At 41.7% G+C, this 22,525-nt stretch overlaps 4 protein-coding genes across 8 annotated transcripts in view; all 4 read right to left on the reverse strand.

Moving 5' to 3' along the window:
- Positions 1–1,053, reverse strand: part of LOC107713610 (pterin-4-alpha-carbinolamine dehydratase 2-like) — a 14,108-nt gene extending 13,055 nt beyond the window's left edge. Inside the window, exon 1 of the mRNA XM_016519178.1 lies at positions 680–1,053. Coding sequence (XP_016374664.1) covers positions 680–760 — 81 coding nt within the window. The 5' untranslated portion in view covers positions 761–1,053. The remainder of the gene's footprint in view (positions 1–679) is intronic.
- A 189-nt stretch (positions 1,054–1,242) lies between these two features.
- Positions 1,243–4,324, reverse strand: LOC107713591 (thioredoxin domain-containing protein 15-like). Of its 2 annotated transcripts, XM_016519146.1 has the most exons (6): positions 4,051–4,324; positions 3,810–3,964; positions 3,654–3,773; positions 2,289–2,452; positions 2,068–2,198; positions 1,243–1,941 (listed from the first exon to the last, which is right to left on the reverse strand). In XM_016519146.1, the coding sequence occupies exons 1-6, from the start codon at positions 4,319–4,321 to the stop codon at positions 1,745–1,747; spliced, it is 1,038 nt and encodes a 345-aa protein (XP_016374632.1). In that variant the 5' UTR covers positions 4,322–4,324; the 3' UTR covers positions 1,243–1,744. The 2 variants fall into 2 exon arrangements, with proteins under 2 accessions (XP_016374632.1, XP_016374631.1); XM_016519145.1 differs by having other exon boundaries at positions 3,654–3,964.
- A 365-nt stretch (positions 4,325–4,689) lies between these two features.
- Positions 4,690–11,351, reverse strand: LOC107713611 (UPF0461 protein C5orf24 homolog). 4 transcript variants are annotated; one of them, XM_016519180.1, is made up of 4 exons: positions 10,775–11,351; positions 8,230–8,840; positions 6,921–7,077; positions 4,690–5,132 (listed from the first exon to the last, which is right to left on the reverse strand). In XM_016519180.1, exons 2-4 carry the CDS (start codon positions 8,835–8,837, stop codon positions 5,073–5,075), a joined length of 825 nt encoding a protein of 274 aa, XP_016374666.1. In that variant the 5' UTR covers positions 8,838–8,840; positions 10,775–11,351; the 3' UTR covers positions 4,690–5,072. The 4 variants fall into 4 exon arrangements, with proteins under 4 accessions (XP_016374666.1, XP_016374667.1, XP_016374665.1 ...); XM_016519181.1 differs by having other exon boundaries at positions 6,944–7,077; positions 8,230–8,843; XM_016519179.1 differs by having other exon boundaries at positions 6,944–7,077; positions 10,775–11,350.
- Positions 11,352–11,654: 303 nt separating this feature from the next.
- LOC107713612 (probable ATP-dependent RNA helicase DDX46) overlaps positions 11,655–22,525 on the reverse strand; it is a 21,283-nt gene continuing 10,412 nt past the window's right edge. Inside the window, exons 14-23 of the mRNA XM_016519183.1 lie at positions 19,829–19,993; positions 18,539–18,701; positions 17,265–17,458; positions 17,052–17,189; positions 15,420–15,569; positions 14,672–14,893; positions 14,306–14,524; positions 12,169–12,313; positions 12,013–12,086; positions 11,655–11,915 (exon numbers count right to left, since the gene is read on the reverse strand). Of these exons, the coding sequence (XP_016374669.1) occupies positions 11,868–11,915; positions 12,013–12,086; positions 12,169–12,313; positions 14,306–14,524; positions 14,672–14,893; positions 15,420–15,569; positions 17,052–17,189; positions 17,265–17,458; positions 18,539–18,701; positions 19,829–19,993 (1,518 nt within the window). The 3' untranslated portion in view covers positions 11,655–11,867. The remainder of the gene's footprint in view (positions 11,916–12,012; positions 12,087–12,168; positions 12,314–14,305; positions 14,525–14,671; positions 14,894–15,419; positions 15,570–17,051; positions 17,190–17,264; positions 17,459–18,538; positions 18,702–19,828; positions 19,994–22,525) is intronic.

The following is a 22,525-nucleotide window of genomic DNA, read 5'->3' on the forward strand; positions in this document are numbered from 1 at the left end:
CACACACTCACTCACACACACACACACGTAAAATAACGTACTAACGGGTCTCTGTCGCCATCTGTCGGGAGAACAGGGTTATAAGTGGCAAATCCATTTCACTGCAATTTTAATAACATCATATATAATCTTGTATCGGTCAAAATAACGCAAACTACATACAAGGCAATCTGAAATATGTGCGTTTGACCGAGTTATGAGGACAGCTGATATAATGATACTCATGATGAGGTATAGAAATAAATACAGAAAGTGTTTAAAACAAAGAAAAAGAAAAGCTCTCTTTTAGGTTATAGTATTTACAGTCAAATTACCCCAACACAAGAAAGAAAGAAAGAAAGAAAGAAAGAAAGATCTCCGCTAGATGGCGCTCGAGTGCGGTTGGTTGACTGGCGCTGTCGCGTGTCATTCGGGACACAGCTGACGTCTCTTAAAAACACGCCATGTCTCATTTTTGTGGAAACAAAATTACGGTAGATTGATCTGATTATTTGTCCATGCACACCGTGTTCGCATTCAATCCATCGCTATCGGATCCTCACTCTAGAAAGCTCGTGCGGGAGCCGCTGATTGGTCGAGCAGCTGCCGACGTCACAATAACGCGCGGCCGCCAAAGCCTTCGACATCTCGGTTAAAATGAGTTATTAGTCTGTTTTATACAGGCTATAGTTTGTCTTACCATTTCACCTGCGCGGCTGTAACAGCGGGTTAGTCTGGTCAGAGCACTCGGCCACTGACGGCCGCAGGTCAGAGTGAACATTAACCCGCTGAAGGTCTGCCCCGAGTCCGCCTGATCACAATAACAGCCCTGATCACGGCTGACTGATGCCTAGGCTGCGTGCTTGTTGTCCTGCTGTGCTTCTGCGCACTGTAGACGAGTCCTCAGCGTTAAACACGAGACTGAGGCGCTCTAGTAAGTGCGCATGTGAGGAGGACCCGCCTTCCGAGGTCACGCGCCAAAATACTCATTAAAATATTTCTCTTAACTGACTTTTTATTAATGCAGTACAGGTAATGACAATTTACAAAAAATCTCCAAATCCATAGGTGCGTCCCAAATCTATGACGTTTTGTAGTATAGCTAGTGCGAGTAGTGCGTTCACACTGAAAATCCCAAAAAGAAAAAGTGCACTTGAAATACCCGGATGATGCACTTTATTAACCGAAAAAATTAAAAGTGTGGAATGTTGGACACTTCATGCACTCGACTGTCACAGCTTTAATTACGTAGTGAATGGGGAGGGGCTATCAGACTCCGATTATGAATGACAAAACCTTATATAATTCATACACTACATGACTGAGTACATAGTGTGCATACTGTATGAGTGCATAGTGTATAGAGCAGCTCATGTTTTTGTCTTGCAGTTCATTTATAGATGAGCTCAGTGCTCATTGATTTTCTATCAGCTCTTTTTCATGAATTGCAGTGTGTGCAAAGGATTGTGGGTGATTGGATGCATCCTTCAGTTACTTTACCAACCCGTCCTGGGCTGTGTTCTCAATGGAGTGCTAGTGCGCTACTTACTAGTATGAGTAAACAGAAGTACGCCAACTACTGTCACATGGTTTCATTCGGTGAGTGGTGTTCAAGTATCTCAGACAGAAGCTTTGCATTCTAAGTTTCTTTTGCTTTTTGCTTTTACCAGAACAGAACTAAACAAGTACACAACAACACAAGCAGATTCTTATTTATTCCACAAGTATGTACACTCAGATCCCAGAGGAGAAGCCGCAGCAGACTCTAGTCCTGATGCTCGTGGTCTGGTCCTGGAACAAGCCAGCGAACGCTGTCTGAGCAGAGGATGGCATACAGAGTGAAGCCGGATATGAACAGGACCGAAAACACAAAGAGCCAGTCGATGCTTTTGACGGGAACCGAGGGCAGAGGTCCGACACGGTCTTCGTCCCGTACGGTCTGATCTGGACTTGCTTCAAAGCCTAGAGAACGGAGGGAAAATAACACAGTCACCATGTAGTGCATACACTGGATATGCATCACCTGCACTGCCTAACACGAGCGGCGTTTCTGAAGGAACCGATCAGGCTAAATAATGAGAGCCACACCTGTCTGGTTTGTGATGAAAGATGTCAGAGTTTCCAGCGTTCTGTCTGTCTGGTTGAACCTGGCCATGGGTTTGGCTCCTTGAAACAAGAGTATATTAGGGACGGCCACCGTGCCGAAGCGCGTGGAGAGACTGTGGAAAGAGCGAGAGAGAAACGCAGCTGATGAACACAGAAGCATCCTCAACGAGCCGGACTGCGATGAGGGAACATCACTGATCAACCTGCTGTGCTGGGACGCGTCGAGCGCCAGGAAGTGCATGCTGGGAAAGACTCGCGGCAAGGCGTTGAAGTGCGGGGCGAGGCTTGCCGAAAACTGACACCATGTGGTATAAAAGAGAACCAATGAGCATTCGGTGCTGTTGGCATTCAGGAGCTCCATCAGGTCCTGCGGAGAAATGATACAGTCAGCATGAAACCAGAATTCACCCTAAATGCATGTCACAGATCTTACTGTGAGCAATTCATCTGTGGATGTGTTTAAAAAATGTTTTGATCTCGTAACGTTTAATCAAAACCTTCTGAGCTGAAAGCCACGCCCACATCTCAACATCCAATCAACAACCGATGCACAGAACCAAGCCCCGCCCCTCACTGTTCTTCACAATAAGGAGGAACAGATGTGATTCTACATCCATCTCACTGAGACTTTACTGGTTACTCCACTAATAACCACATGAATGAAACTCGTTCTCGGATATTCTGAAGAACAATCACTGAACTGTATAACTGCACGATCTCTTTCTTTACATATAATACGTCGGTTTTCACAAACTAAACTATGAAACAGCAGCACAAGGTTACACTGTACATACACTATAGTATTTAGTACACAGTACACTACCAGCCAAAAGTTTGGAATAATTAGGATTTGGAATAAGAAGTCTCTTCTGCTCATCAAGACTGCATTTATTTGATCAAAAATACAGTAAAATATTATTATAAATTAAAACAGCTGTTTTCTATGTGAATCTCTGTTAAACTGTAATGTATTTCTGTGATGCGCAGCTGTATTTTCAGCATCATTACTCCAGTCTTCAGTGTCACATGATCTTCAGAAATCATTCTAATATGCTGATTGGCTGATTTCTGATTATTATCAGTGATTATCATTCAAAAGTTTGGGCTAAGTGTGATTTTCACAAAATAACAATAATACTTTTTTCATCAAGGACGCATTAAATTGTTCAAAAGTGTCACAAAAGATTTCTATTTCAAATAAATGCTGTTCTTCTGAACTTTCTGTTCATCTATGAATCCTGAAAAATAAAATGTATCACGGTTTCCACAAAGATATTGTGCAGCACAACTGTTTTCAACATTGATAATAATCAGAAATCAGCATATTAGAATGATTTCTGAAGATCATGTGACACTGAAGACTGGAGTAATGATGCTGGAAATACAGCTGCGCATCACAGAAATACATTACAGTTTAACAGATATTCACATAGAGAACAGCTTGACACTGTAATAATGTTTCTGTGTTTTGCCTTGGTGAGCAGAAGAGACTAATTTATTAATATCAGTCCAGAGCTTCGAGCGGTAGTGTAGGTCAGTGTGGTTTTACCCCAGTAACACCGTGGTACCTGAGACGCGTTGAGCAGCTGAACCGTGAAGAGCTCGATCCCCGTGACGTTCCTCCGGTCGCAGCTGACTTTGTAGGTCTTGGCGGGCTCGGTGAAGTTCTGGCTCTTGGTCTCGCCGGAGTCGCTGTGAAGGACGGCGGACAGCAGCGCTTCGGACGGGCTGCTCTCCTCACAGCGGCCGCCGACACACGCTTCCCCCTGCAGCGGCTCCAGCCCCGCGGACTGAGGGGCTCCCATCACCGCGTCGGCCATCTCCGCCGTCCGGAAGCGCCTCTGCGGCAGATCCGCCGGATCAGGGAGCTCCGCTACAACTGGAAAGACCGAAAGAGCCGTCAGATCAGCGCTCACATCCCTCACGAGCGCCGAGCGCCGCTGCTTCTGAGTGTTTATACGTTACCTCCGTGTGACAGATGCACGGTCCCGGCGATTAACAGCCAGATCGCCACACTGCGGAATCTGTCCGGTACTGGGACCATTTTGCCGCCATTAACGGACAGACAGCTCAGCGCGATGATCTGATGTTTGATGATTATGATGTTGATGTTTTCTTTCAACGGACACGAGAGGAAAGATTCGGCTTCCGGTTCACGCGAGTGACGTGACACGCAGCGCGGCGCAGCTACGACGTCACGCAACTCGAACGTAAACAGCTCGATTTGACGGCCCATATTTAGCAGCACTCAGGACGATTGTGTGTTAAAATTTGAACACAAACCTCAGAAGTGAGAAACTCCTTCCTGGCCTGTGAAAGAATAACCCCTAATTAAATATAATTAATAATGCAGTTAAACACAGGCCACTGTGATTGGTCCGTCCGCAGAAGGTTCCTGTTACTTTTCTCCGTCAGTTTGGTATTTTTCTGTGATTATTTGTGAAATATGGGCTATTCCTGTGTTGTTTACATTTATCTTTACATATGTAAGCCTACTATTGTTTACATTGTACGCTACTTTAAAACCATTAAAGTAAAATAAAATTAAATGGATATCCGGTTATTTTAATGGTGTAGAATGAAATAAACCGCAATAAGACTCCCTTGATGTAGTTATATTTTAATAAAACATACACAAACATGTAAATATTCATATTGTAACTGTATTACAAAGTAAATAAATGAGGAAAAAATAAAAGCCCATGTCACTGATTATATGAATGTAACAGATATTGAACATAAACCTGTCCTTAATGCCAAACACTGCTACCTGCAGGCTACGTACTACTCATCTCAATCATCGTGATATTAAACCAATATGAAGATTTTTACATCACTTCTTCACAAGATGCTGACAGTATTCCCACACCAACAATAATCATCAGAGTCAGAATAATTAATACAATACAAAAGGAACTATTACAAGACGTGTTGTAATTGATGTGTGTAATTAAAAAGCGTGTGTCATGTTTGCATCATATCTCCAGTCACGGACCCACTGAACATGCACACGCTATAGAGAGCTGCTGGAGTTCTTTGGTGGAGTGCTGGAATGGGAGAAACACATTTCAATGAAACTATTGCACTCGTTTTAAGTCATCTTCATTATCGTGTCACTATGTAAATCAAGCTTAAGAAACGAGCCCACTAACAACCCAACATGACATGCAATGGACATTCAGAGTGATAACAGAGTGCTAGAGACGTATTTACAGCTGAAAAACACCAACCTCAGTGGAGAAACGGCCAAACGGCCCACCGCAGTCAGAAGAGCTCAGTGATCTGTGTGACGGAGATCAAGTGTGTGACAGATATCACGCGTGTGTGGCAGAGATCACGCGTCTGTGTGTGTGTGACGGAGATCACGCGTGTGTGGCAGAGATCACGCGTGTGTGTGTGTGTGACAGAGATCACGTGTGTGTGTGTGTGAGGGAGATCATGTGTGACAGATATCACGTGTGTGTGTGTGACGTAGATCATGTGTGACAGATATCACATGTGTGACGGAGATCACGCGTGTGTGACAGAGATCACGTGTGTGTGATGGAGATCATGTGTGTGACAGAGATCAGGTGTGTGACAGATATCACGTGTGTGTGACGGAGATCACGTGTGTGTGATGGAGATCATGTGTGTGACGGAGATCACGCGTGTGTGACGGATATCACGTGTGTGTGACGGAGATCACGTGTGTGACAGAGATCACGTGTGTGTGATGGAGATCAGGTGTGTGACGGAGATCACGTGTGTGTGTGTGTGTGTGTGATGGAAATCGTGTGTGATGGAGATCATGTGTGTGTGAGAGAGATCACGTGTGTGACAGAGATCACGTGTTTATGTGTGTGTGACGGCGATCATGTGTGTGACAGATATCACGTGTGTGTGACGGAGATCACGTGTGTGTGTGACGGAGATCATGCGTGTGTGTGACGGAGATCACGTGTGTGTGTGTGACAGAGATCACATGTGTGCGTGATGGAGATCATGTGTGAGAGAGATCACGTGTGTGACAGAGATCACGTGTTTATGTGTGTGTGACGGCGATCATGTGTGTGACAGATATCACGTGTGTGTGACGGAGATCACGTGTGTGTGTGACGGAGATCATGCGTGTGTGTGACGGAGATCACGTGTGTGTGTGTGACAGAGATCACATGTGTGCGTGATGGAGATCATGTGTGTGACGGAGATCCCGTGCGTGTGTGTGTGTGTGAGAGAGATCACGTGTTTATGTGTGTGTGACGGCGATCATGTGTGTGACAGATATAACGTGTGTGTGACGGAGATCACGTGTGTGTGTGTGTGACAGAGAGCACATGTGTGTGTGATGGAGATCATGTGTGTGACGGAGATCACGTGTGTGTGTGTGTGACAGAGAGCACATGTGTGTGTGATGGAGATCATGTGTGTGACGGAGATCACGTGTGTGTGTGTGTGACAGAGAGCACATGTGTGTGTGATGGAGATCATGTGTGTGACGGAGATCACGTGTGTGTGTGTGTGACAGAGAGCACATGTGTGTGTGATGGAGATCATGTGTGTGACGGAGATCACTTGTGTGTGTGTGTGTGTGTGACAGAGATCATGTGTGTGTGTGTGTGTGTGTGTGACAGAGGTCGCTTGTGTGATGGAGATCATGTGTGTGACGGAGATCACGTGTGTGTGTGTGTGTGTGTGTGTGACAGAGATCATGTGTGACAGAGATCACGTGTGTGACAGATTATGTTTGTTTGTGTGACAGAGATCATGTGTGTGACAGAGATCACGTGTGTGTGTGTGTGACAGACGCGTGCAGGAGTTCAGGAGTATGATGGCAGAGCGCTGTGGATGGGTACCGGCAGAGCGTTTCTCGACTGACCGCCGTCTAGACACACGGCCGCTGGGGAAAAGGCCTCCGATGGCATGACACTGATCGGCGGAGGGGTTTTTTGGTTTCGTACGGGGAAGCCGCTGAGGAGGAACTGCGGGGCTTGTAACAGCATTTTTTGCGTTCTAGACAAGGAAGAAAAAAAAAACAGACATGATTCATGAAAACAACACAATCCAAGGCTTCGCAAAAACATGTAGCCCAATGAAACGCAGCCAAACACTAACAAAAATACACTGATGGAAAACACTGACCCAAATACATTAGCAAACATTAAAGAGTTAATTCACAGAAAAATGAATATCCTGTCACCATTGTTCAGAACGTTCTTTGGTGTGACACAAAAGTAGATGTTTGGCAGAAAGTTCACGCTGCTCTCTTTCTGATCAAGCTCCAAAAAGCTCAAATGAGGGCCTCGTAAAAGTAGGTAATATTGGTGCGTTCAATCCTCCTGGGAAGTTCATATTTTTATAATTATGATGTCAGGAGCGTTCATTTCACTTTGGTCAGAGCAAGATGTTAATGTACCTTTTCTACAAAAAAATCTGTGAGTTTTTTAAGCTGTACTTCGACTAAATGAATAAAGAATGTGTGTGTGTTTTTTTGCTGTTTTTATTCAATGAAGGTGCTGTAAAGTGAATCGTTATATATTTTGTTGTAATTGTTCAATACTATTGTTTTGTACGTGTGACTTAGATTTTTGAGTTTAATTGTAAATTTGAAAAATAACGATTTCATTCAATTCAACAAATCCTGAATTAAAGGATTAGAGGAAGTTACTCTTTTCCCACTTGTAATTACAACACGGTGGTGGCGTTTGTGTGTGATCAACATGTAAATACGATCTTTCCAACATGATGTGAATTCAGCATTTTGTGTTACACACAGAAGACAGAAAGCTGTTTAATGGCACTCAGTGGGAGTTGCATTGCTTCAGTCCAAAAGAAGTTCAATAAAAAGCGCCCATCCATTAAAAATGTGTCTCACACGGCTCCGGGGGGTGAACAAAGGCCTTCTGTTGCGAATCGATGCGTTTTTGTAAGAAAAATATCCATATTCAAAAGGTAATAATCACTTTAATGTAGCTTGCGCTCACTGTTGTACACAGAAGCAGTTCCGGGAGCATGACGTCTGAGACACTGATGCAGTGCTACATTTCTACAAACCTGATGAAGAAACAAACTCATCCACATCTGTGATGATCTGAGGGTGAGCACAGTTTAATTTTGGCTGAACTACTCCTTTAATGTAATATCACAAATGAAGGGTGAGGTTACTCTGCGGTCGTCTCCTCCTTCAGCGCAGCGTCACAGGCTCCAGGTTTGTACATGATGCTGTAGGGAAACGCGGCTCCGCTGCAGGCGCTGTAGCTCAGTTTGCTCAGGCGGGACTGGCTCCTGATGCTCCCCGGCGGGCGACCGGGACTCACTTTATACCCCGCAGCTTTGGTGGTGCCCAGCGGCCGCCCCGGACTGGTCTTGAAGCCGGCGGCCTTGGTGGTGCCCAGAGGTCTGCCTGTGCTGGTTCTGTATCCGGCTGATTTGGTGGTGCCCGCCGGACGCCCGCGTTTACCAGACCTCCCTGACGCACTCTTCTTCTTGGAGTCCCCACTCTTGTCATTGCCCTGAGCAACCGCGGGCCCCGGGGACAGCGGCGGCTCCTCGTGGCAGTCCTGCCTCTGGCACGGTGTGGGTTTGAGGACGGCGGCGGCTGGAGGCGGCAGGTAAGCGAAGCACATCTGCCGTGAGCGCTGAGGAGGGAAGGACTGATAGAACTTGGTGGGGCACAAATCAAAGTGGCTCGGCGAGAGTCTCCCGTCCTCGGCTAAACACGACGGCCTGCTGTCGACGCAGTAATCGCTGCTGCTGGACACCTGGCGCATCATCTTCTGCTGACAGACGCCAGGAGAGAGATGCATGTGAGAAAGGGGATAAAGATGACAAAACCCCTTCAGCCTTTTTTTTATTTTTATTTTTTTTACAGTCAGTGGGTCTAGAAAAGAATCAGCCCTCTTTAAAATAATCACATGTTGTTGCTTTGCAGTCTGAAATGAAGACGGATGCAGTTTTTGTTTTATCCAGCTGTATTTACATCCAAGTGAAAGATAAAACACCAACATGTCAGAAAAACAAATAAAAAACAGAATAATTGAGGATCAGCTGCTTGTGTCCGTATTCTGTTGAAGCAGCTTTTGCTTTAATTACAGCCTTTAGTCTGTTGGGATTTGTCTCTACTGACTTCATTTCTTCATTTCAGACTGCAAAGCAACAACATGTGATTATTTTAAAGGAAGCTGATTCTTTTCTAGACCCACTGTATCATTTACACTGATTTATACATCATTTTACTCCTAAAACATGGTGAAAATGTGTTTGTTTCCTGTCTGTTGACAGTATTTTCTGATTTATGGAGATAAAAAGAGAAATCCAAAATCCCCTCTAGAAAAACCTTTAGTACGTCAACAAAACAAGAATTACGATCCTGACTTTATCTTATGTTTAGATTTCTGTTGTGTATGCAAATGTGTGCATATTTAATTAGATAATGTCACATTTGCATATTCAAACTAAATTTCAGAAAGCTGTAATACTAAGCAGTTACAGTGATTAATCAGCTGTGGAGAGTATGGTGAGATCTGTTAGTTAAATGTGCTACTCTGTTCACCTGCAGTGTCCTGCCTTAGAGTGAATAATCATCATCATCATCATCATCATCAAGCTCACAGTCATGGACTGAACTCATTTCATGTGATCTTCAAGTTTTCGGTGTTAAACTCCGCAGCTGGAGCTCTTCATGAAATATTGTGTGTGTGTGCATGCATGAGAGAGTGTGTGTGTGTGTGAGAGAGAGTGTGTGTGTGTGTGAGAGTGAGTGTGTGTGTGAGAGAGTGAGTGTGTGAGAGTGTGTGTGTGAGAGAGTGTGTGTGTGAGTGAGTGTGTGTGAGAGTGAGTGTGTGTGTGAGAGAGTGAGTGTGTGAGAGTGTGTGTGTGAGAGAGTGTGTGTGTGAGTGAGTGTGTGTGAGAGTGAGTGTGTGTGTGAGAGAGTGAGTGTGTGAGAGTGTGTGTGTGAGAGAGTGTGTGTGTGAGTGAGTGTGTGTGAGAGTGAGTGTGTGTGTGAGAGAGTGAGTGTGTGAGAGTGTGTGTGTGAGAGAGTGTGTGTGTGAGTGAGTGTGTGTGAGAGTGAGTGTGTGTGTGAGAGAGTGAGTGTGTGAGAGTGTGTGTGTGAGAGAGTGTGTGTGTGAGTGAGTGTGTGTGAGAGTGAGTGTGTGTGTGAGAGAGTGAGTGTGTGAGAGTGTGTGTGTGAGAGAGTGTGTGTGTGAGTGAGTGTGTGTGAGAGTGAGTGTGTGTGTGAGAGAGTGAGTGTGTGAGAGTGTGTGTGTGAGAGAGTGTGTGTGTGAGTGAGTGTGTGTGAGAGTGAGTGTGTGTGTGAGAGAGTGAGTGTGTGAGAGTGTGTGTGTGAGAGAGTGTGTGTGTGAGTGAGTGTGTGTGAGAGTGAGTGTGTGTGTGAGAGAGTGAGTGTGTGAGAGTGTGTGTGTGAGAGAGTGTGTGTGTGAGAATGTATGCAGATCCTGTTTCAGAAGCTCTTATAATATTTCATAAAGTCTGATCGTGCATCAGTCAGGGCTTCTTTAGCATGCATAGCATTAACTGTGACATTAACATTATAAACACACAGCTGTCACTAGTGCACATGACAAAACCCCTTCAGTTCTGTCTCTAACTAATCACAGGCTGACAAAGGAAACAATACGCTTGAAAACACATTACAGTCCATGCACACAGACAGAAACATCATGTTTTCAGAGATGATCAGTGACTGTACCTCGCTTTAATGTCGACACTGGAGCGGAAAGGGTTAAACGTGACATTTTAGTCCCATTTTGGTGCTACAGATGAATTCTGACCGAAGCTCATCGAATAAAACACAAGAGATTGACGTTCACCTCGATGTTCAGAAAACGTGTAAAATCTTCTTTCACAATTTTAGGAGATGCTTTAGAAATCAGAGTCAGCCATTGACATTAAATATTAAGAACTCAAAGGATAACGCGCATGCGCACTGAGTGCTGCGCGCAGCTGCATTGACAGCGTTGGAGAGCTGTTCTTCTGACACGATGGATCTAAATAACACGTCATTCTTACTTTAACTCGTCACTCTTTCCTCCCAAATCGGTTTAAACGCGTCTGTCTGTCCGACTGCGTCGTTATTGAGACGCACATCATTGTTCAGACTGATGCGGAGCCGCTGCTGACAGCTGTTACTTTACTCAGCGCTGCTCAGGATGGACCAATCACAGAGCTGAGACTCCTGCGGGCGGGCTGCCGTTTTGAATGACAGGTGACATCATCAAGCTCAGCCAATCACAACGCCTCATGTTTATAGATACACCTTATTTTCTTCTGTTTAACAGGTAAATAACAAGAATAACAAAGTGCAGTTAAAGGTAAGACTGCGCTGCAAATCAGTGTTTATGACTATGAAAATAAATATAATAGCAGTTAATCAGTAATATCACATTACATTAAAAATAAGGCCGATATGCAAATATCTCCAGTAAAGATTTGAAACGGGAATTTTTATTTTGTGGCTGAACGATTCCTTCAAAAATATCTGAAAGCTCTATAGTTGTTTCTTGCTGCAAATCACAACGGGGAAAGTAAAAGCTTGAGATGACGCAAGTGATATTACAGATACATACGGATGGAGGAAAAAACACTTTATTTCCAAATGAAGTTCACTGTCCAATTACATGGAACTTTCTAAAATATTAAAGGTGACTGATGCAAACTACAAGAAATCAGAATAAGGTAAAAGCGTCCAGATCAGTGAATCTGGTGTTTGATCCGCTCACATAACAGAAAGCATTGTGGGATTAAGAAAGAAACGCCAGCGGTCGTCTGTCCTCGGTCTTCGGCTACAAAACCTTGTATCTGCTTTTGCTGGTGGGCTGGTATGAGTTTTGCTGAAAGCAGAGAAAAAGATGGTTCAGTCAGTGAATGTGCAGTGTGAGACTGATCAGCGGTCAAGCGGAGGAGAATCAGGCAGACAGAAGAACTCACCAGACGGATCAGCTCCTCTTTGATCAGCCGTGTGATTTCTGCTTTGGCCTTCTGCACAGCCAGCTCATTGGCACCTGACAACAACAGACTGATTCAGGATCATTCACTCAGACGCGGTTCGCTCAGTGACTCTGAGGATCCGGCGAGCACACTTACTCTCGATGGCCAGGTAGATCTTGCGCTCTCCCTCTTTGGGCTCTTTGCCCGGCGGAAAATATGTTCCTCGGATCGTGATGGCTGCCTCTGAATACTCGCCGATGCGCTGAAGAGCCTCCTTAGACGTCACCTTCCACCTCGCCGTCTGCAAAGCCAAAGACCGATAAACACACGCACGCTGAAAAGCGTCTGCTCAACACATCGACATCAGTGACAAGCTTTCATGAAGTTAAAAGTGCAAACTATCTTGGAAAAGCCACATCTACAACCAAAGGCTATAAGCTGTTAGCCGGAAGTATTTACGCTCTTCAGCAGTCAGAGTTCAGCTCGAAACATGCTGCAATGAAGTCGATTAAACTCCAATCTCTTGTTTATGTCCATGTGTTTATGTATTTGGCTGTGTGATAAATGTGATTATGTCCAGTCACACACGTCAGGATTCACAACAACCTTCTTCAGAAAGAAGTCCATCACTTTACAGTAAGATACTATTAGTTAAACATTAGCTGGTGCATTAATAATGAGCAATGCATCTGTTACAGCATTTGTTAGCATTATTAGTTCATGTTTCCAGAAGAGATGCATTTAAAAAGAATTCTTAAAAATGCATAGTTTTTAGTAAGGCAATTCAACTTTGCAAATGCTTTAAGATCCTCAAAATACGCATTTATTTTTCTGATTTCTTACAATTGTGTTTTAAGAGATAGAACCTTTTTTAATAAATGTGTTTCGTGTTCGGGTCGTTGTGAGCCGTTAGGTGTCAAAAATACTTTTCGTAGAATTGTCTATAAAGTTATATTAGTGTCAAAATAAATGTTTATAAAACATATTTTCCCCATATCTCATACTTTCAGGACTGAGTTTTGTCGATAAACATGAGTATGTTGCCTGTTGACGCATGAAAAAATATGAATGTGAGCATAAAAAGTTTATGCAAGTAAAATGAATTTATTTCGATTGTAAACTTTTCAGAGTAATATTTCTGTTGTTTAGTTAGAAATATGTACATTTCATAAATTTGCGCGGTTTCTGAGCAATCCCGAGTTATAAATTCAATTCATAGGATAATTCTCAGATTATGTTCTTATAAATGTAATAAAATAAAATATACATGCACACACACACATATATATAATCTCTGCATCACAGTGTTTTTGGTGTGGTTCATGCGTAATTTGACATTTCAAATACTTTCATTTTTTAATAGATAAAAAGGGAGTAAATGCAGTAATGACATGATAATAACATGGTGACATTTTTTGACATCGACTCATTAATGAGAAGCTGCTGATCAGATGCACTATGGTTTTAGGATGTGTTTGCACAACAACGATGTACTAAAAACAGAAACGTTTTCAGAAAAAAACCCACTCACACGTATCCACTGTTGTGTAAATAATTAGACAAAACGCATAAAAGATTTAAGTTGAAAATGGTGTCGTATTTGCATAACTTTATTCATTACTGCGGATGTTTAAAAAAAAAAAAACAGGTTGTGTTGTTTTTCACATGTATATAGTGTTATATAAGAATCTGCATAATAAAAATAAATTTATAAAAAAAGAAAATGGTGTGGTGCAAGCACCCCCTCAGCTGAGAAATATCAAGTTATGACTATTTTATAAAATAGTCCAAACAGAACCGCAATGCCAAAACACTACACAGATTCTGAATGCTTATGAGGGTTAAATTTATATTTTAATAATGCATTAGTAAATGCTGAAATGAACATGAACTAAGATGAATGCTTGTTCGTTGTTAGTTCATGTTGACTAATATTAAAGGAGACATATTATGCCCCTTTTTACAATATGTAATGTAAGTCTCAGGTGTTCCCAGAATGTGTCTGTGAAGTTTCAGCTCAAAATACTCCATTTATTATAACATTTTGAAAATGCCTATCTTGAGTGGAAGCAGAAACACGCTGTTTTTCGTGCCTGTCTCTTTAAATGCAAATGAGCTGCTGCTCCCCGCCCCCTTTTCCAGAATAGAGCTGCGCCATTACAGCTCGGACCTGCTAAAAACATCTGTTTTGGTTCTGATTATCATGTTTATCACGCTGAAATCATGCGTTTTAAACCATATGAGTTGAATTCTAAGAGGTCTGTCAGAAGTGTAACTCTGTGTAGCGTCTGACCTGAGGGAAGTCGTTGATCTCCAGCTCCTCCTCGTATCTCTTGACGGTGTCCGTGGCCTCGGCGGCCTGCCGCTCCTCCTCCAGCTTCTCCACCGGAGTGTAGTTCAGTTTGGCGTTGATCTTCTCCGCCTGCTGCTCCGCGATGGTCTTGGCCGAGACGGAGGGCGCGATCATCGTCCCGCCGCGCAGGATGGCGTTTGTGGCCTGCTGCATCACATCCTGAGATCAACGAAAGACAATCTAATTTTTAGATTTAATTCACAGCTTCCATGTATCAAATATACCTTTGGCAAAGCATAACCTCATCAACTCTTTTTTTATTAAAAGCTTCATGTAAACACAAAGCTCTGTGATGCGCTCTCTGACCTGAGCCTCTGCGCCGAGGTTCTTCTGCACCTGGATCTTGAGGGCCAGTTTCTTGGCGATCTCCAGTTTCTGGATGTTTCCGGCAGACGGAGTGCTCAGACCGGACACAGCGGTCACAGATCCGCTCACACCGACAGCAGCGGCTCCCGCAGAGCCACCCGGAGCAGAGAGATCCTTCACACGCTTCTTAGAGTTAAACATGCTCTCGATCTGCTCGTCGATCTGCAGCCACACGACAGGGATCAGTTATTACACTGTAACTACATAAATCATAACAGTACAGCGCTCCTGTAGCTCATGGGCTCTGGCAACAGCAGCATCATTCCCATGATTCCCAGGGAAAGCCAGAACTTCAAATATTATTACGAGTGTGCTGAAATGTGTATTAATGCAGTAAATCATTAGAGTATGTTTACACATTCAACATGTTATACGTCCAACAGATGGAAAGTCTGAATAAATCTGTAAACTGACTTTGTTTGATACTTCACTTTCACATAATCAGACATTAGATTTTTTTTTTAATCCATCTAAATGTTTTCTATGGTTTTAGTTTACTTTAATAACCCTGGACTACAGTTGTAATATTTATGTTGTGCAATCATAACTCCTCAGTATTTGATCTAGAAGTTTCTTGAATCGGATCATGTTCTTCAGTCAGTCTCATAACATCAGTAAATACAGCAGTTTGTCAGATTGTTCTCTTATTTACAGTCTCTAGTCTCAGCTGTGATCAGTGTGGACTCACGTCCAGAGCCGCATCCTCATCATCAGAGTCATGCAGGCCTAACGCAGCCTTCTGCAGCTTCTTCCTCTCGTTAGCCAGCGCATGCTCAGTCTCATCGAACTTAAAGCCCTTCCCAGAGAATCCGCTGCTGCTCTTGATGCTCTTCCCCTCCTGCGGAGCAACGGCACACATGACCACTGAACACACATGATCACTGAACACCCGTAACACACACACACTCACTGAACACCCTTAACACACACACACTCACTGAACACCCTTAACACACACACACACACGATCACTGAACGCACGCACGCACGCACGCGCACACACGCACACACAGCTCAGCTCGGAGATTTCAGTCTATTTCAGACTAGTCAAGAAAAACATCCAAAATACACATTTTATGCTTAATCTATTTGCATCTATACATTTCAATCTCAATCCATATATTTAGAGTTTTTTCTCTTACAAACGGCAAACATTACTGTTTTATTCCTCTCTACATTCTGAAGGTTTGTTCATATTTCATTCACACTGATTTATACAACATTTTACTCCTAAAAACACGGTGAAAATGTGTTTTTCTGTCTGTTGACAGTATTTTCAGATTTATGGAGTGATAAAAAGAGAAATCCAAAATCCCCTCTAAAAAACCTTTAACTCTAATACGAGGACAAAATCTTGAACCTGACTTTATCCGATGTTCAGATTTCTGTGCTGGAAATGTATGCAAATTAGTGCATATTTAATTAGATAATGTCACATTAGCATACTTACAACATTTCAGAATACGATACAAATTTGTCATTCAAATTCTTATGTCTAAATGTACTGTGATTAATCAGCTGGGGAAGTATGGTGAGATCTATTAGTTAACATCTTCACCATATTCTTATATGTGACCCTGGAGCACAAAACCAGTCATAAGTGTACATTTTTCGAAATTGAGATTTCAAGATCATCTGAAAGCTAAATAAATAATCTTTCCATTGATGTATGGTTTGTTAGGATAGGACAATATTTGGTTGAGATACAACTATTTGAAAATCTGGAATCTGAGGGTGCAAAAAAATCTAAATATTGAGAAAATAATCTTTAAAGTTGTCCAAATGAAGTTCTTAGCAATGCATATTACTAATCAAAAATTAAGTTTTTATATATTTACGGTAGGAAATTTACAAAATATCTTCATGGAACATGATCTTTACTTAATATCCTAATGATTTTTGGCATAAAAGAAAAATCTATAATTTTGACCCATACAATGTATTGTTGGCTATTGCTACAAATATACCCCAGCGACTTAACACTGCTTTTGTGCTGCAGGGTCACATATAGAAGCTTGTTTGCACCACGGGATTAAAAAAAGTGACTTTTTATCTCACAATTCAGACATTTTCCCCCTTGTTGGGTTTTTTTCCTAACAGTTTTGAAAAAGAAACGGATATAAATGTTCAATTCTGAGAAAAGTCTGTGAGAAAAAAAGTCAGAATTCTGAATTCAGAAGTTTATTTCTCATAATTCTGAGTTTAAATCTCAGTTAGTTTTTTGTTCCTGAGGAATCACGAGGAAGAAACTCTGACTGTGTGTGTGTGTGGTGGAAACGTCTTTCTGTGGTCTCGTCTTGAACGTGTCAGGCGTTCTTACGGCTTTCTGCTGCTCTTTGAAGTTGGTCCAGAGCAGCTCGAGCTCCGGCGGCACGGCCGATCCGGACAGCTCCAGCGCTTTGATGATGTCTCCGGAGTACCGGGCCTGTTCCTCAGTGATGAAGGTGTACGCGTAACCCTACAACACACACCAGTCACACGTGAGCCTCTCTCTGCAGCACAGCATCAGCGTGACCCAGATCGGCTCGCTCACCTTGTTCCCAGCCCGTCCCGTGCGTCCGGCGCGGTGCACGTAGTCCTCGTAGTGGTTGGGACAGCTGTAGTTAATCACCAGGATCAGCTGCTTGACATCCAGGCCTCGAGCCGCCACCGAGGTGGCCACCAGCAGACGACACGCGCCGTTCTTGAAGTCATTGATGATGCTGTCCCTGTCGTACTGATCGATGCCTGTTACACAGAGCACACGGATAAGACATCGCACATCTCATCATATCACACCGTTGCCCTGATGTAAAGCCTTTAGTGTATTCCTCACTCGAGTGATGGGTTAAAGATTTAACTGAACTCAGAGTGAGTGTGAATCAGACTGAAGCTCACCATCATCCGGCAGTGGTGTGTGTCAGATCATGCATGTCACATCCGTTAGTCTTAGTCTAAAAGTGGCATCCGATGGTTGTTGACTAAATTTACTTCATAAAATGTTGGGGGGAAAAAAAGTGTATCTTGAATTGATTTTTCCAGCATTTAATATAAACGTGTCGAGTTCACTTGCTTCATTTCTCTGTGCTGCTCTATTTTCTCCTTCATTAGTGCGTTGTTCATATCTTGAACAAGATGTATCTTGTCATATTTGGATAGACAGTAAATCGATTTGATCCATAGACGATCAATTCCATTCAGGAGAGATTTTTACCAACTCCGAACAATTCATTTTGATCTGATTCACAACGAGATTTGATTCGATTCTATTTGGTTTCAATGAATGATTCGGCTCTGTATTTTTAACTGCATTCCCAGGGTTATGCAAAAGCGTCTCCTAATGCTTCTCAAGTCAAATTACTCAAGACACTTTACTGCAACAAGCAACTTGAAACACATTAAATACATGATCCTACAAGAGAGGGCAATGTACTGAAAACATGTTTTAGAGATGAGCATTCCTTATTTCACTCTTTTTAAAGATTTTATTTATTTCCATGACTTTTCTTGCTCAGTTTTTAAAACCCCTAATATTTCCAGGAAACTAAGGACCTCAAGGTCTCACATGCAATGATGCAAATAAAGAAGAAAAAAAAAAGTCTCATGTATATTCTATGACTTGGCCAAATAAACAATGATTTTGAGCATACTCAGAATAACTGTTACAGACGCGACGGAGATAGCAGCCTACTTACACGTAATTAACCTAATATTTACATACTATAAAAAATAAATTCCTACTTTAATAAATCATGTTTCATTTGATTCTTAGCATTTAAACTCCATTATTGACCAATAGAAATGATTTGAGAAATCCAAGGTCCTGACCTCCGTGAAGAGACATGCAGGGGTACGAGGCCTTCATCAGGTCTTTGAGGAGGCCGTCGGCGTGCTCCTGTTTGTCCATGAAGATGATGACGGAGCCCTTCTCCTGATAGTGACCCAGAATCTCCAGCAGCTTCAGGAACTTCTTCTCCTCCGCGATCACAATCTGTGCAAGCAGCGGAAAACACAGCCTGAGCTTCAGACGAGGATTCGCAAACTCACTAGTGATTATAAATAAAATATGTGACTCTGCAGCACAAAAGCAGTGTTAAGTCGCTGGGGTATATTTGTAGCAATAGCCAACAATACATTGTATGGGTCACAATTATAGATTTTTCTTTTATGCCAAAAATCATTAGGATATTAAGTAAAGATCATGTTCCATGAAGATATTTAGTAAATTTCCTACCGTAAATATATCAAAACTTAATTTTTGATTAGTAATATGCATTGCTAAGAACTTCATTTGAACAACTTTAAAGATGATTTTCTCAATATTTAGATTTTTTTGCACCCTCAGATTCCAGATTTTCAAATAGTTGTATCTCAGCCAAATATTGTCCTCTCCTAACAAACCATACATCAATGGAAAGCTTATTTATTCAGCTTTCAGATGATGCATAAATCTCATAAAAGTTTTGTGCTCCAGGGTCACATATACACTACCACTCAAAAGTATAATGAAGATTTTATATCAGCATATTATACTGATTTCTGAAGATCATGTGACACTGAAGACTGGAGTAATGATGCTGAAAATACAGCTGCGCATCACAGAAATATATTACAGTTTAACACATATTCACATAGAAAACAGCTGTTTTAAACCGTAATATTTCATTGTATTTACTGTAGTTTTGAGCAAATAAATGCAGCCTTGCAGAGCAGAAGAGACTTCTTTCAGAAACAATGCAAATCTTAATTACTCCACACCGGCAGTGGATACATATTTTTTTAAAAAGGCAATCATTCTAATTGTAAAAGGCAGATCATTACCTTGTTGAACTCGGTCTTCATTTACTCTTTCCCAATTTTTCAGAGTGCTGAATTATTAACTTTAACAATGTTTTTTCAATTTCTAAGAAAAAATAATTGATATCTTTAGTCATCATTGACGGCAGCTTTTCAAAAGTGTTTCTTTCTGTTCTGGAAGCTCACATCAGAAATGATTTTTATTTGTAAAAACTCATGCTCATTGATGGCTAGCTAAACAGAGGTTGTATTTGCACGAAGCGTTCCAGCAGCCTCTTACAGACTCGAACAGTGCAAACGAGCAACTGAACTCAGACTCACCACGTGCTGCTCCACGTCTGAACACACCACGCTCCTGCCTCCCACCTGCACCTCGATGGGTTTGGACAGGATCCTGCGCGCCAGAGCCTCCATCGTGCGCGGGAACGTGGCCGAGAACATGACGGTCTGACGGTCGGGCCGCACGTTATCCACGATACGCATCACCTGCAACAAACACGCATCAGCTGGCTACTACTCACCCACTACTCAGAGTTCAGACATCACTCAGGTGAAGGCTTTGAGATCATCAGAGATCACAGGCCTATAAAGCAGCTCACGGGCCGCCAGTGTTGGGGGTAACGCATTACAAATACTTTTTTCAAGTAACTAGTAAAGTAACGCATTACTTTTTAATTTACGAGAGAATATCGGAGTTACTTTTTCAAATAAGTAAAGCAAGTAACTTTTTTTTTTTCTAATTTATTGATTGACAGCTCTGGTGTTGCCATGGTGACAGAAATCAGAAGATGTTACTGCAGTTCTAAGATAAATATGAATATGCATGAATCTAACTCACAAAAAAAAAAAAACACAGATTCAGTATTCCTCAAAATTAATAAAAATAATGCAACTCAGAATATGACGCAAACCTGCAATAATTAAATGTTAAACAACACAAATATCCTTTATGTATTTAATCCCATTCTATTTGCTTCTGACCTTCGATGATCCAGTTCAACCGTACTAATAAGCACAAATTACTCTAGACAAACATTTGTGTGTCTTTTTTTATTGCTGAAGTGTGTTGAAATTTCTTCTTCTGCATTCTACTGTACGGACGTAAATGTACTTTCCCTTCAGCCTGAGGCTTATTCATTTCACTTTTGGTGTGAAAAGGCTTTTATATTTGCCAAAAATAGAACTTTTTTATTTTAAAAACAAACAAGCAAGCCCGGTCCAGATTTAAAAAGTAACGCAAAAGTAACGTAACGCATTACTTTCCATAAAAAAAGTATCTAAGCAATGTAATTAGTTACTTTTTCATGGAGTAACGCAATATTGTAACGCATTACTTTTAAAAGTAACTTTCCCCAACACAGCGGGCCGCCACACAGAGAATGAGATCATGACGTCAACCCAACACACTGTGAATGAGTCGATTTCTGTGTTTCTTCATCCAGTCGAGCGGAGCTGGTCTTGCACGAGTGAAGCAGCTGCTAACTGTGATAACTACATTCATAATTATAGAGCTGCTTTAGGAAGATGCTTGGAATTGGCATTAATGAATGCATACAAATACAATCAGTGATCACCAAAGAATAGGCAATCTGAAGTTAAAATGCACAGAAGATGCTAATTGATAGTTTGCACATGACGTCACACTCTTACAGGAACGAACACATGGAGGGCCAAACACGGCTCTCCTCCGCTGACCGCCAATGATTTCTATGAGGACTGCAGTAAGTAGTAATGTAGTAAGACAGTGATATTTAAAGGCCAAATTCAGTACACACCTTATTGATGATGCAGATGAACCCAGAATATAAACGCAATGCATAAAAATGTTTAATATGAAATGTTTTCCCATAGAAAACCATTATAAAGAAGACGCTTCACCAAAGAATAGGCAATCTGAAGTTAAAATGCACAGAAGATGCTAACTGATAGTTTGCACATGACGTCACGCTCTTACAGGAACGAACACATGAAGGGCCAAACACGGCTCTCCTCCGCTGACCGCCAGTGATTTCTATGAGGACTGCAGTAAGTAACAATGTAGTAAGACAGTGATATTTAAAGGCCAAATTCAGTACACACCTTATTGATGATGCAGATGAACCCAGAATATAAACGCAATGCGTAAAAGTTTAATATGAAATGTTTTCCCATAGAAAACCATTATAAAGAAGACGCTTAACCATTCAGCGCATTGCGCTCATAAAGCACGCATCATTAATAAGGTGTGTACTGAATTTGATCTTTTAATATCACCGTTTTAACCCCTTAACTGTCACCCCCCATTTTTAAAATAGGCAATGTAGTAAGACAGTGATATTTAAAGGCCAAATTCAGTACACACCTTATTGATGATGCAGATGAACCCAGAATATAAACGCAATGCATAAAAATGTTTAATATGAAATGTTTTCCCATAGAAAACCATTATAAAGAAGACGCTTAACCATTCAGCGCATTGCGCTCATAAAGCACGCATCATTAATAAGGTGTGTACTGAATTTGATCTTTTAATATCACCGTTTTAACCCCTTAACTGTCACCCCCCATTTTTAAAATAGGCATTAAAGAGCACTATCCGAACTTAAATTGTTATAATTCATGAACACTTTGGAATACAGAGGAAAGGTTGGTCTCTTTTTAAAGACGACAGTCAGCAGATTATTGCAGAAGTGGAATTATTCAAAAAATTAAAATATTACAAGTTACAGAAGTATAAATTTACTGTAAAGAAAATGCACTGTACAATTTTATATAAAATTAATATTTTACATAACAGGTTTTACTCTAAAATTGCTTAAAAAAAAAAGTAAAGCCGTGTGTCTAAATAAGTTATGTTCCAAATTTGAAGTTGATATGAAAAAAATCGAGGTTCCTGCAAGATTTTATTTAGGGCGTTATACCACAAACAGCCACCAGTGCCATCCAAACTCTGTAGAATTTTTATATGCATTTTTCCGTCACAAAATATGGAATCCTGAGATTCAGACCTTTCCAATGATATGTTTTATGTCAAGATTA

This window comes from Sinocyclocheilus rhinocerous, unplaced genomic scaffold (assembly GCF_001515625.1).
Source record: "Sinocyclocheilus rhinocerous isolate Xijiao unplaced genomic scaffold, SAMN03320098_v1.1 scaffold599, whole genome shotgun sequence".
Lineage (NCBI taxonomy): Eukaryota > Metazoa > Chordata > Actinopteri > Cypriniformes > Cyprinidae > Sinocyclocheilus > Sinocyclocheilus rhinocerous.

Bases quoted from the DNA above. Each gene is read 5' to 3' on its own strand.
- LOC107713591 (XM_016519145.1), bottom strand. From the start codon at position 4,321: ATGGGCCGTCAAATCGAGCTGTTTACGTTCGAGTTGCGTGACGTCGTA. The intron at 3,965-4,050 runs GTAACGTATAAA...CGGTCTTTCCAG, and splicing joins CGTGCATCTGTCACACGGAG to TTGTAGCGGAGCTCCCTGAT. The intron at 1,942-2,067 runs GTGTGGCTCTCA...TCCGTTCTCTAG, and splicing joins TTTCATCACAAACCAGACAG to GCTTTGAAGCAAGTCCAGAT.
- LOC107713611 (XM_016519180.1), bottom strand. From the start codon at position 8,837: ATGATGCGCCAGGTGTCCAGCAGCAGCGATTACTGCGTCGACAGCAGG. The intron at 7,078-8,229 runs GTAACCTCACCC...TTCCTTGTCTAG, and splicing joins AAGGAGGAGACGACCGCAGA to AACGCAAAAAATGCTGTTAC. The intron at 5,133-6,920 runs GTACCCATCCAC...CTCCCATTCCAG, and splicing joins AGTCGAGAAACGCTCTGCCG to CACTCCACCAAAGAACTCCA.